The following is a 13,591-nucleotide window of genomic DNA, read 5'->3' on the forward strand; positions in this document are numbered from 1 at the left end:
CAAACAGCAAATGCTGCCAACTACACGACTTGCCATATAGTAATTACATCACTGCGGTAAGCTGACAGGACCTCAGTTGCTAGCACTCACAGCAGTTCACTTACCCTGTAGTAGTCTGTGCTGTACACATCTCTAGACATCCCAAAATCCCCAATCTTCACCAGTAGGTTCTCACCAACCAGGCAATTCCGGGTAGCAAGGTCCCGATGCACGAAGTGCTGTGATGCCAGGTATACCATACCAGCTGCAATCTGCTGGGCAATATGAAGCATCTGGGACTGCGTCAGTTCAGCTGGTCGGTTGCCTTCTGCCATCAGTACTGCATCTGGACCATGTGCCCTGCACCAAAATACAAGCTGATTTAATGACAGGACACTTCTGAGATATAGAGGTGAAAGACATTAGTGATCCTAAAAACAGAGAACTGACTTACTCAAGTAAAAGAATAAAAACTGTTACAGATTCACTGGTAAAACAGCAAGAATTTCTCTCTTGGCTTTTTTCACTTACTGTTTTCCATCACTATGTGAAAGACAGGTGATTTGAAGAGAATTATACAACAGGTATATATATTATTCATAAGGCAGATTGGTTCACAGCAACAACCCCCTGTCTTAAACAGCAACCTCTCTCATGTTACATCCTTGTAACTTTAAGAAATAGTTATCAGCATTCCTGTACACACTATAAACATCACTAACCAATTCCTAGCCAGTTAATGAGGCAAACGTACCTCATTTAGTGCAATTTATAGTATTCTGAATAACACTTTCCATCCATTCTTCCCTTCTGGGTTTTCAGAAACCTTTTTAATTCTATTCCTGCAGACTACTCTTTCCAAGAGATCACCCCAGCTATTTTGGAAAAATATTCTACAACCGGTTTTAACTTTCTCTCAGAAGTCCTTCCTTCCTCCAGAGGAGAGTTTCAGAGAATCACCTTTCTAATCAATAAAGGTGAGACCTTAATTTATTCCTAAAGGAAGGGCATGGGGGTTTGGAAAAGAGTTGCAAATTAATCAAAATCTATGAGATAAAATCTGACATTACCTATTAGAAATTGCATTATTAAAATTGCCCCAAGGGAAGAACTTCAAGAGCAGAGTGACAGATGTGAGAAAGAAATGAAAGAAGGTATGTAGCATGGCTGGCATTGCATCTGATACCAGGTAAAGAACTTAACTGCACTTTCTTTGCCACAGGGTGTACCTTGCCACTGAATTGGCTTGAGTAAGGGAAACAGGAAGACATGAAGGCTCCTACAAATACCCAGAGAAAATTTTTATCAAAAAGTATTGTACCCATTTAATCAAGCTGATTTTTCCTAATGACTGCTCTCAGATATGAAGCTCCAAATCAGTAAATGAGAGAGCTCAACATTTTTCGCTCACTTCCTTGGTCTGTATATAATGAAACTTTTGGATTATTTTTAACGTTCCATCTATTTTTCTTTCATTTGTGATGTGGTCTGTAAATGAGGTGCTCCTCAGCGTCTGCAGCAGCCAATAACATTCCTTGGATCCACATTAGTGTCCACTGCCCAGAACAAGCACTGGGCAGGAATGACTTCGAGGCTGTGGACCTAGATCTGTAACAGCATTTGGCTTCACACAGACAGCAAGGCTAATTTGGGTTACATTTCAGATTCATTTTTCCCATCAGCCTTTGGTGGCGCTGCAGGGTAAGAAATACAGGCTGTTACAGCCCGCGTACCGCTCACCTCTCATCTGCAGCACAAGCTGCATCAGATGTGAAAGGAATGACAAATTGCAGCTTAGGTTAAACAGCTTGTCCCAGCATAATCATTTTATGTTCTAAAGACCAGGGCTGATTAATAATTAAAAAAAAAAAAAAAAGAAAAAAAAAAGAAAGAGTGAAGACCTAATGGAGGAAATATATTGACTGTTAAACTACCTTTCTGTACAACAATTCTAAGACAGTTAGGAGGTAAGAAAAGGTCAACAGAAAATATCAAAGAATAAGTATTTCTTCTAATGACAATGAATCAGCAGCAAATCTGGCTTCCTCTAATGGAAATTCAGTGCTCTGAAAAAGTACTGGGCTGGCATCTTTGGAAACTGCAGTCTTCTTATCCACGGCAGAGGTCCAAACAGACAAATGTAAATGCACCAACATTGCTCTCACAATACACTTCAATCCTTTGCCAAAGAGACAATCAGTCTGGGAAAAGTAGTATTTGCTCTGCATCCCCAGTTCAAGATCTGGTCTCTCTGCCAGGCCGAGCAGCCCTTCCAGTAAGGGAGGATGCTAGTTTATGTCATTTGCTTTTATACACTGTGGCTATTTGTTCATTGGATTGATTAGAAGGACAGCAAACTCACTTCACAAAGGCTAAAAAAAATGGTGACACAAGCAGTAACTAGCAATTTCAGTAAGACAAAAAACCTGAACCCATTTAAAGGGACATTAGTTTGATTGTTTTACTGCTTTGTCAATAGCGTGCATGAAAGGGACATCTTTCCAAAATGGTGGTGCCCCTACCGCAAGAGATCTCAGTAGAGCGAAACATTTTTTGATACTCTGTGATGGAAATGACATAGAAGACCTTGAAAGAACAGTCCCTTATGCAAACATTTTTATGTAGGAGCATAAGCTGCCTCTTAACTTCTTATTTTTATGTTAGTGAATACACACTGGTGGAAATGGCACATGCACAAGACCAGTGTTCACAGCTCGCTGATTCATGAGTTACTTATTATTCTGAACCTTAGGTATCATCTACATTTCTATGACTCCTTTACTGCCAAATTTTAATCTATGATGTACATTCTTCAACAGCTTAATGAAACAAAGCTGTACTCCAGAGCCCAAGATTTAGCATTTTACACTGCACTGAAGTTTTCATGGCTCACAGTTTTCTTGCCACAGACTAATGGCACTCTGTCATGGTTTTACATGGGAGGAGGGAAGAGAAAAGAGGATATGTTTCTGAAGCTTTTAGATGCCTACAGTTAGTGATAGGTGTTAAGTGGGATCTTTCAAAGTGCTACCAGAAAACAGTTCCTACCACAAGCTTTATAATCAAATATTTTAGAATACACTGAAATATACTGGAAACAATCTTGCTTGGTTTCTACCAAGTTCCGTTAGTAGAAAGTTTTAGGCTTAGAATTAAGCTGAGGCATTTCTGAATGTGCCAGGAAACAATGAGCTCCATATCACAGTACACATAATGATGTTACACAGATTTGCATTTTTTGGTGTCTGAATTTTTCACGAGAGTTAAATTGTTATTAAATATCAGTAGCTTCCTTCACTGCCTAATTCTGGCTCTCTAGCACGACATGTGATGAATTTACCTGAGGAATTTGTTCAGATCTCCATGCTTCATGTACTCAAAGACCATGATGAGTGGATCACCCTCAACACAGACACCATAGAACTTGACGATGTGCTCATGTTGCAGGTTAGTCAGCAGCTCTGCCTCACGGTGGAAGTCCTTGCGGGCATTGTCACTGGCATCCTTCAAAGTCTAGTGGAGAAAATGAGAATGTAAAGAAGGAGACATGTTCACAGAAAGCAGTGAACATGTGGGACGGCACTGTAAGGGTAAGATAAGGACACTGCTGTGTAAAGGATGGAGGAGTTATATTCTTAGTAACATTTTCAGAATGCAGATGTGACGTCTGCATGCATTTAAATAAAAGCAGTACAGTACAATTTTTGTTCCTCTGCCCCATGTCATCCCAAACAACACCGTTTGTAAGAAGATATAGGAATACTTACAGTCTTGCTTTTCCAAATACAGGAAAAAAAAGCCTTATAAAAAAAATACACCAGGACCCAGCTGATTCATATGCTTTAGCATTTAGTCAGGCAAAAGCCCAGTATCTTGTTGGTGTTTGCCTCTGCTTTAAGTTCCTCCCAATAAAGCTTTGCTTGCATAAAATACTTAGTAGGACTTCTTATGTACCAATGGCATTATTGCTGTTGATGTTGGTCCCTGTGTGTGCTATATATTAGGCTATATATTAGTCAGATTTGTAGAAGGGAGATCAGATCATATATCCAAAGACCTCTGAAATTAAGTGAATGTATTTGCATGACTAAGACAAACCAAATGTATAAGTAACTGAAGGATCAATCTCAAACTGATAGAGAGTAAGTAGGAGCAAAAAAGAATCCTGCAGTGTCCATTTTTATTTTTCCCCCTTTTATTTATAGAACTCCAAAATCCTGTATATTTTCATTTTGAATGACATATATCAATGCTGGTTCAAATAGTACCTTAAACTTTGTATAATGAAATAATGATAATTTATCTGCTGCACATAAGCAGTTTCAGATCTCTTCTAGCATGCAAACACTTTCATGCATGAAAATAAAAGGAAATTCTGGCACCAATTAAATTAGGAATAATCATAGTTGACAATAAATCACCACTGTGCTCTACCTTCAGGGATTGTACTATATTATTTCAAACAATATTTTAAAAACAGTATGAGAACATAAGCAGGTTACCAATGTTCACAATCTATTATTCACAAAAACTGAAGGTTGGGCTCTGAACCTCTGTACTTTAACTACGTGCACACTTTAAACCAAGGAAGGTAAGACAAAACTAACATCATTATCTTAACTTATGATGGTTTTTGCTCGTTATCCAGCCACGTTGTTTTCTATTTTGATTTCATAAAGATAACATGAACCAAACCATGCTCGTCAGAACAGATATAGTTTAAGTTGATTCTGTGCAGTCATTATGCCAACAATCCCAGTTTCTTGCTATTTATATTCATTTTTTTTTTTCCACAGTTTTTCTTTAGGAGATACAATTCACATCCATTCTTTCAGTATTAAACATATGCATGTATGCATATGAGGGACTAGGGAATAAAACATAACTGTCAGAAAACCCTTGCTTTACTTCTGAAATGGCAACGATAGGTCTCAAAATAGAACAACTAAGGTGACAAGGTGAAAGGGAAACGGACTGGACATTTGTCAGATTCAGGGGCCATTCCTGTGAATTTCAGGCTTTGGGGATCCCAGGGGCAAAAGAAGCCTGCTGTGCCACAAATGACACTTCCCTGAGGGACTTGTTTATCAGCTTAATCTGTCTTCAGGCATAGAACCCTTCTTCCACAAATTTTACTAATAATGATGCAAGGATTTGGATCACCATACCTTCACAACCTATGACATTAGCATAAACAGATGTATCATCTAAGATGGATATCAAGTTTGCTCCTCAAATATAATCACCACAAAATCAATGCAGATCAAATGAGGAATGAAACTGAAATGTCTTACAATTGTTCCAGGTTCTAGGATGGTGTCTCAACATGAGGCAGGCACCAACTCATAGTCCAACTTATGCTATATGATGAAATCACTGAGAATAATTCTGTTGTCAACTGAGTCTCCTATGGTAGTTTCATGTATAATGCAATATAATTGTGTGTTGGACTAGATTTCTTCCCAGCAAGAGAAATAAAAAGCAATTCATATTAAAAAACATTTTTAAATAATAGCTATGTAGGGAAAAAAAATTATATAGAGAAGCACAGGCTCATACTGTTTCCAGCATACTCTTTCCATGGAAAGACAGTAAAAATGCTGACAGCTCTGCCCTGTGAGGATGGCATATTGTATATTTCAGAAGACTCTTTTTATCTCAAAGAAACAGCAAAATTATCATATGACAGAGCAGTTGCCATGGCAATTACACATTTTCTGTCAAACAGAAAAATACAGAAAGGTCTAAAGCCCTGGTAAAACTCACACAGGGTTTCTACTACCAAGGGGCAACCTGACGTTCTGTTACCTTCCACTGCAAGGTCCTCTCATTTCCTTTTAATTATCTCATGCAGCACACAGAATAGACACAATGCATGAGAGACAGATGACAAAGGCTAGGAGGAGACTGGAAAGTGAAACAATTAATAAGCAAGGAACATTTACATGGAAATTACACTGTGGAATGTGTTGAGCTTGTTCACAGTGTAAGGGAAAAAAATCAAACCAAAATAAAACCCTAAGAGTACAAGGCAGAAACAAAGACATATTCATTAGTACCATTACTGACAAGTAAGCCAAAGCTCTGCATGCAAAGCACTCTTAGCAGTCAATGGGAGTTCATCCTGAGCAGGGAAAGAGATACAATCACAAGTACTTTTCCAATCATCAGGCTGCTGGACCAGCAGCTAAGGAAGAGTGGCATGCTCTCTTGGGCAAAAGAAGCCTTCCCTGGATAGTGCAGGGAAGTGTCCTTGCCCAGACATCCATGTAGAAAATGGTTCCTGCAGACCTGTTGCGTGCAGCAAGCACAAACTACCAGCTCCTCAATCCACCCCAACACCACAGAGCTGCATCCATGCCAAGGTCAGGGGAGAAGTGTAGACATCTAGCTCACACCAACACCACTCCTAGGGTATCAAAAGGCACCTGAAAAATGTGCCCTGCAGGTCATCCTTACCCGATCAGCTTAAACAAGGGCAAAACTATGGCTGGTAAACCAACCCTAGGAGTAGACAGTACCCAGAGCTTGAACAGTGACTGTGGCATAGCAAAATTGGCCAACAGTGAAATGATAACTTTTCTGGATAGACTGGATCAATGGACCAAGGTAGACTGTATGAGTTTCAATACGGCCAAGTGTTGAGTCTTGCATTTTGGTCACAACAAGCCCAGGCAATCCTACAGGCTTGGGGACGATTGGCTGGAAAGCTGCCTGACAGAAAGGGACCTTGGTGTAGTGGTTGACTGTATAGGAGCCAGTAGTGTGCCCAAGGTGGTCAAGAAGGCCAATGGCTTATATCAGGAATGGTGTGGTGAGCAGGACTAGGGAAGTCATCCTGCCCCTGTACTCAGCTCTGGTGAGGCCCCACCATGAATATTGTGTTCAGTTCTGGGCACCTCAATACAGAAAGGACATTGAGGTGCTAGAACAAGTCCACAGAAGGGCAGCAAGGCTGTTGAAGGGCTTGGAGAATGTGCCCTATGAGGAGCGACTGAAGGAAGTGGAGTTGTTGAGTTTGGGGAAGAGGAGGCTCAGGGAGACCTTATTGCTCTCTTCAAATACCTGAAAGGTTCTTTCAGCGAGAGCGGGGTTGGTCGCTCCTCACTGGTGACAGGTGACAAGACAAGGGGAAATGGCCTCAAGTTGCAGCAGGGGAGGTTTAGGTTGGATATCAGGAAAAATTCTTTACAGAAAGGGTTGTTAAGCAGTGGAATAGGCTCCCCAGAGAGGTGGTTGAATCACCATCCCTAAATGTGTTTAAAAACCGTTTAGATGTGGAGCTCAGGGACATGATTTCACAGCAGGTAGTTAGAGTTAGGGTAATATAGTCAGGCTGCAGTTGGACTTGATGATCTTTAAGGTCTTTTCCAACCTGAGCAACTCTGTTATTCTATGATTCCATGATTCTATGATTCTTTTTGCCATCCTCTGTTCTCTAAAAATGTCTGCAGTAAATGGTATGCTGGTTTGATTTGAAAGCACACCTGGGGAGTGAGGCTAATCCTATGCCCAGCTTGTCCTGTGATGAAGCTCTGTGTTCACAGATTTTCTTCACAAGTAAGCACTTAACAGAATCATAGAATCATAGAATCTTTTGAGCTGGAAGGGACCTTAAAGCCCATCTAGTCCAACTCCCTTGCAATGAATAAGGACACCTACAGCTAGATCAGGTTGGCTAGAGCCCTGTCCAGCCTGTGCATGAATGTCTTCAAGGATGGAGCATTCACTACATATCTGGGCAGCCTGTTCCAGTGCCTCACCACCCTCACCGTAAAAAATTTCTTCCTTATTTCCAATCTAAATCTCCTCTCATTCAGATGGAAACCATTTCCCCTTGTCCTGTCACAGCAGACCCTGCTAAGGAGTCTTTTCTTTTTTATACACCCCTGTTAGATACTGAAAGGCCCCTATCAGGTCTCCCCAGAGCCTTCTCTTCTCCAGGCTGAACAGCCCCAGCTCTCCCAGCCTGTCCTCCTAGGGTGGGTGTTCCATTACAGAATGGCTAAGGTTGGAAAGGATATGAAAGCCCATTCAGTTCCAATACCCTGCCATGGGCAAGGTTGTCACACACTAGATCAGGCTGCCCAGGACTCCAATTAACCTGGTTTTAAACACCTGCAAGGATGGGGCATCCACAGGTTCTCGAGGCAGCCTGTGCCGCTTCCTCACCACCTTCTGAGTAAAAAATTTCCTCTTAATGTCTAACTTGAATCTCTCCCCTTTTAATTTACAATTATTCCCCAGGCTATCTTACTCCTTTTCCAAATAGCAGAAGCTCAAGTATTTGGGGTTACTTATGCTAAGCCTGATTCTGTATCTTCCCAGATATCTCTGGAACTCTTAACTCCTAAGCAATTTGCTTCAGTACCATCAACGTCTCAGATACCAGCCTGCTAATGAGGAAAAGGATGCAGATTGGCTCAGATGTGAAGATGTTCAGGCCAATGTTTTAGTGTACTTGCATATAGCCATACAGTTGCATGGCAGTCAGCAGTCAGCAGTCAGGAACAGCAGTGTTGGCAGGGACCAACCACACGTGGGTGAGGATGTGCTTTCTATCTGCCTGAGTCCCTTGGCTCTTCCTCCCTTATCACCAAACATATGCTCGCTCCTACAGGGTTCATGGAATCTACTTCATGGAGACAATTTTGCTGTAGTTTGCAGGGGGTTGAAGCTCTCTAAAGCCTTACTGTTTGCCAGGAGAAGCTACTCTTGGCTGCTAATATCCAGACCTGCTCCTCTGAGGTCAAAAATTACACATTTTCAATACCAAACCCTGTGCCAAATGGTGGAGCCTGGACATAGTTCTCTGCCTAGCTCTCTATGTGCGATAACATTCCATCTCTATCAACTCAGGAAGCAACAGAAGATCAAACTCTAAGTTATGTGGGGATCAACCCACTCAGAGAGCTTGCAAAAAAATTTCTTCTTAAGACAGTGACTAGAGTCTCATATTAAGAGCCAGTGCAAGAGATATTAAGTGAGCATAATCTGTCCACAAAGGTTATTCTCTGCATGGTTTTCTGTGCAATCCTTTTTGATGATAGAAAGAATGGACAAAAAAGAAAAAAGCAATAATAATGATAATAATAGTAATGCAGAAAACTGATAGATTTCTCATCTAAACCCATGGGGACACTTCCCCTTTAAAGGCTGAATACTCTTGCAAGTTATACTGAGAAAGTGCATCAGAGATGCAGAACAGCATTTAACAGTGGAAGTGCTAGGCTCCATTTGTTCACAACATTCAAAGTTAGCAAGCGAATAGAAAGACTATTATTTTGCTATCAAGAACTTCCCCAAAGTGATAAAGAGGAAATTTCCACTCTAGTTTCACTAAAAATACAATAGAAAATTCATTCAGTTCCGGATTTGTCTTCTTCTGTCTCATATTTTCTCCCCTCAGGACCCCAATTCTCACATGACTCACATTGCTCCTCAACATGACTGAACTATCACAAACCTTGTAAATTTGGCAAAGAAGAAAAATCTGCTGTTTTTGATGGAGCAAGAAAATGGTCTACAAATCCATCCTCTTTTCATATTTTCTCACTGCCAGATCCTGTGTCTTGTTTCCATTTACAAAAAGATGATGTTCTTGGTTCTTTTACTGTATGGTTTCATCCAGAATGTGCACATTGTTGCCTAATCATGGCTGTTCAGGAAAGATTGTTTTCTGATTCCAAAGCACAATTCAAATTCTAAATACGTATTCACCCTGCATTTAATGAGATACCTCAAAATGTTGAACATCTCGTTCAGCTTTCAGCAGAACAACAGATGGAGATAGGAGATTGTTGCCAGGGAGACTGAAAACTCTGAGTGTAGTTTCACTGGTACTGTTTGTAAGTGTAGCTGAGGATGATGACTGACTCTTAGTCTTTCCACTCTGGGGGACTAAAAGGTTTCGGTACAGTAAAACCATCTAATGCCCAAACCCTGAGACTATATTGGAAATCTTCCTCCTTTGGACTAGATTTTGGAAGTACTGACTGAAGATATAAAATTAAGAGTTATTCCTCCAGGTCTGAAATATCATAATTTCTAGATTTCCATGCAGATAGTTTTTAACAGTACATGAAAATATTACCGACAATTCCTAGTAGTTACATTAATGGCAATTGCCCACATATAATTTCAGTGGCTGAATAAAAGAATCACATAATCATGAAAAAAAAGGCCACCTTTGACTGGCAGTTGTACACCTAACCTATCCACTCAGATGGCTACAGATTACTTTGTTAGACACACAAATGTAACTCATGTATTTTTAATAGTCCAGGCATTATTTTTCACTAATCATATTTTAAATAAATCATAAAAGATTTTGGCCTTTTGTGACACCATCTGTTTTTCCCTTTTTTCTTATGAAATTCAGCTTTTATTTTATAATCCACAGCAAGATCAAGTATCACATTCTCTTAACACTCCATTAGCCTTGTGAACCCTCACACATATATCAGAGTAGTTGTACTGGGCTACAGAAAAGGCAAATACGATCATTTACAAATAAAACATGCAACCATGAATTAATGATGGAAATCCTAGACTCTACCTTCACTGCTACCAAGATCTTGTCCTGTTCGGGACAGAGGTTGTAACATTCTGCCAGAAACACTTTTCCAAAGGCTCCTTCTCCCAGTTCTCTTTTAAGAACAATATTGTGGCGCTTGATGTGCTGAACAACTGCAAAGAGAAGACAAAACAGAAGACAAAATGAGCTGCAAGGCTAAGGGCACATGCTTATGGATAGATAAAGGTCTGCCTGTAGAACGTACCGCATGCAGTGGAAAGAATCATTGTATCAATGCGTGATTTATTAACACCTTGCCAAAAAGGCTGATTTAAATATATTTATATTTGGAGAGTAGTGCATTTCCTGGGTAAGAAGATGTTGAGAATCAGCTGGGAAAAGCTTACATATCACTGTGTTTTGAAGATTGCCGTAGATCACACTGAACAGCCAATGCTGTTGTGATATTTTCTTGTTTTTTAAAAAAACATGACGGAATCAGGAAACATAAGAAACCTTTCTCATATCTCTTCTAGTTCTGTACCTCTAACAATAGCTGAACTGTCTCATCGAGAGTCAAAAAAGTTTGGAAGAAAAAGTTTGAAAATTAACCTAACCCATGGAAACAAAATGTGCCCCAAACTATATTCAACTTACTCTCTGTGCACACCTTTTCATCTGCTTTATCTCTGTGTGCTATAACATAATTACTTTAAGATATACATTCCATCCTCGCAAACATGAACTACAGCATTGCTCTGAACTAAGCGAAATAGAAGATGGACAAAGGTTTTAGCCAGTGTCAAAGACAGAGCCTTAGTGGAATGCTGCCCAGAAGCAATTGAGTTGGACATTAAAGTCCTTGAGCACTTTTGTTCATCCCATTTCACAATCTTCTTCCTATGCAGGCTTCCATTAGAAGACTTAATACTTAAAAGACTACCAAGTTTTGTACAACGCACTATCAATTCACAGTATTTCACCTAAATAAAGCATCTGCAAGGTCAGTTTAATTTGTCTACTAAACAGAGTGGACAGCTTTTGTTTGCTGAAATCGTACAAAACAGCCAGAATCTACTAACACATTTAATCTAAGCACACTTAGCTGCTTTTGCAAAAAATGAAATTCAACCCTGCTTGGACAGAGCCTATTTGAAACCTAAATCCTAAATGCAGTGGAGTAAATAGCACTGCACAGGCATCAGGCCACCCTCTGCCAATGTACAAATCTCCCATTAAGTGCTTAACTGCAGAGACAAGGGCTGACCTTTGTCAACAATGTGGGATATATTCATATGTAGCCAACCTCCTGACCCTCTGCTTGGCCATGTGCCTTTTCCAAACCAAGCTAACATTAACTCAGAAACTACTCTGCCCCATTACTAGAGAACGGAAAATGGAATGTTGCTAATACCATCAGCGAGAAGAAAGGTCACATCCCGTTCCCACCAACGTTGACAGCATTTGAAGAGTACGCCCACAGTCCCATAGAGAGAAACTCCTACATCCTGCACCGTGAGCTGTGGAGGCCCAAGGCCTTGTAAAATGCACATGAAGGGAGCCTGGTGCCAGAGGAGCAAACACTGTTTGACTCTTTCTCGGTACTCCTATTCTTGTCTGGAGAGCACAAGGTGCTTGGGCAGCCACACCAGCTCATGGCTGCTGTGAGAGGGCCCTGATGCCATCAGATTAAATCCATTCAGATGGACGTGATGGCAGCTGGGAGCCTGTGCAAGACCATGCAGCCAAGATATTCAGTTCCATACTACCACTATCATCACCTCAGAACGTCCACAAAGCCCATCAGCATGACTGCAGAGCAGAGCTGAAATTCTGCTCTACTGACATCAGCAGCAAAGCCCTGTGTCTGCAGAGAGGAGGGGTCTTACATTTCATTCTCTTTGCAGCTACCAGAAACTTGGTAATGACCACATCTGACTTTCTAGATATTGCTAGGTTCTCTCCACTTTGAACAACAAACACCACTACTGCCCTAGCAGTAAGAAGACTTTTGTCAAGTTCCTGGAAGACTCCACAAACAATAATGTAAAAATAAATAAGAAACATATCAAGTATCTCCCTATAGTATACTTGCAGCTGCTAAATGCTCTGACATAAACCAAGCATTTGAATAAACAACCTGTCCCATACCACACTGTCAAAAGCAAAACAGTGCAAGCCACAGAAGAGCTTTTCTCAGAGTATATTCACAATTCTATCTTGCTCTATCGTTCAACGCACAACGTTGTCATGCTCTATCAATCCCCGTTACCTTTCTGAGCTGAACCAAGTTACTGAACAAATGAAGAATGACAGTAAATGTGACTAAATGGGCACAGATTAAATCCAAGAACAATGTAAGTACATCAAACGTATACGATGTGATACAAATATAAACTAAGGGAAAAATCCTCAGAGCCAATTATGACACTTTATTCAGTAAGAGGAGATTCCAGGAGATACACTGAAAAATGCAAGTCAAATTCTTCTTTCAGTTAATATCAAGATAAAGCCAATCATTTCCACTGAAGACCAAGGATTATCCTGGATTTATATTGAAGAAACTTCATAGAATTTGGCTAAAGAGGTGGCACAATTGAATTACCAAAGATGTGGTCTCAGAACATTTTCTCAGAGGCAAAGATACACAAATACTCAAAGGATGGTTATGTATTTTCTTCTTTTTCCCTCTAAATGGTGATTGCACTTGAGCTGCCATTTGTGCTTTTAAAACCATGTCATTCCTCATCAAAAGATCTTGTTTGATTACTGTAAAAAATATGTTACATTAAGCTAAGAGCTAAGTCAAGTTGAAACACTTAAGAGAAAAATGAAACCTAAAACATAAAGTGAGATTATGCAAACTAAACAAGGGTAAATGCTGAAAAGAGGCTACAGAGTTAAGTAATGTCTATAATGCCTTGCCCACAGAAGCAGCAGGCTTTCCTGGATGACTGTGGAGAATGGGCTGGCAAGAAAGAAAACTGCAGAATAGAGTTTTCTTCTCAAAGTCCCAGAGGCCTTCAACAGGGAGAATTGGACTTACAGCATCTCAGACACTAACAAACTGCATGTCACGTTGTAAATGATGCATTG

The 13,591-nt window shown here is 40.3% G+C and overlaps 1 protein-coding gene across 4 annotated transcripts in view; it reads right to left on the reverse strand.

Moving 5' to 3' along the window:
• Positions 1-13,591, reverse strand: part of NTRK2 (neurotrophic receptor tyrosine kinase 2) — a 208,961-nt gene that overhangs the window by 40,404 nt on the left and 154,966 nt on the right. For all 4 annotated transcript variants that reach the window (XM_090130702.1, XM_090130703.1, XM_090130701.1 and 1 more), the window contains 3 exons: positions 10,538-10,668; positions 3,320-3,492; positions 105-339 (listed from right to left, as the gene is read on the reverse strand). In XM_090130702.1, the coding sequence (XP_089986828.1) occupies positions 105-339; positions 3,320-3,492; positions 10,538-10,668 (539 nt within the window). The remainder of the gene's footprint in view (positions 1-104; positions 340-3,319; positions 3,493-10,537; positions 10,669-13,591) is intronic.

Source organism: Phasianus colchicus, chromosome Z (genome assembly GCF_987193195.1).
Source record: "Phasianus colchicus chromosome Z, bPhaCol1.hap1.1, whole genome shotgun sequence".
NCBI lineage: Eukaryota > Metazoa > Chordata > Aves > Galliformes > Phasianidae > Phasianus > Phasianus colchicus.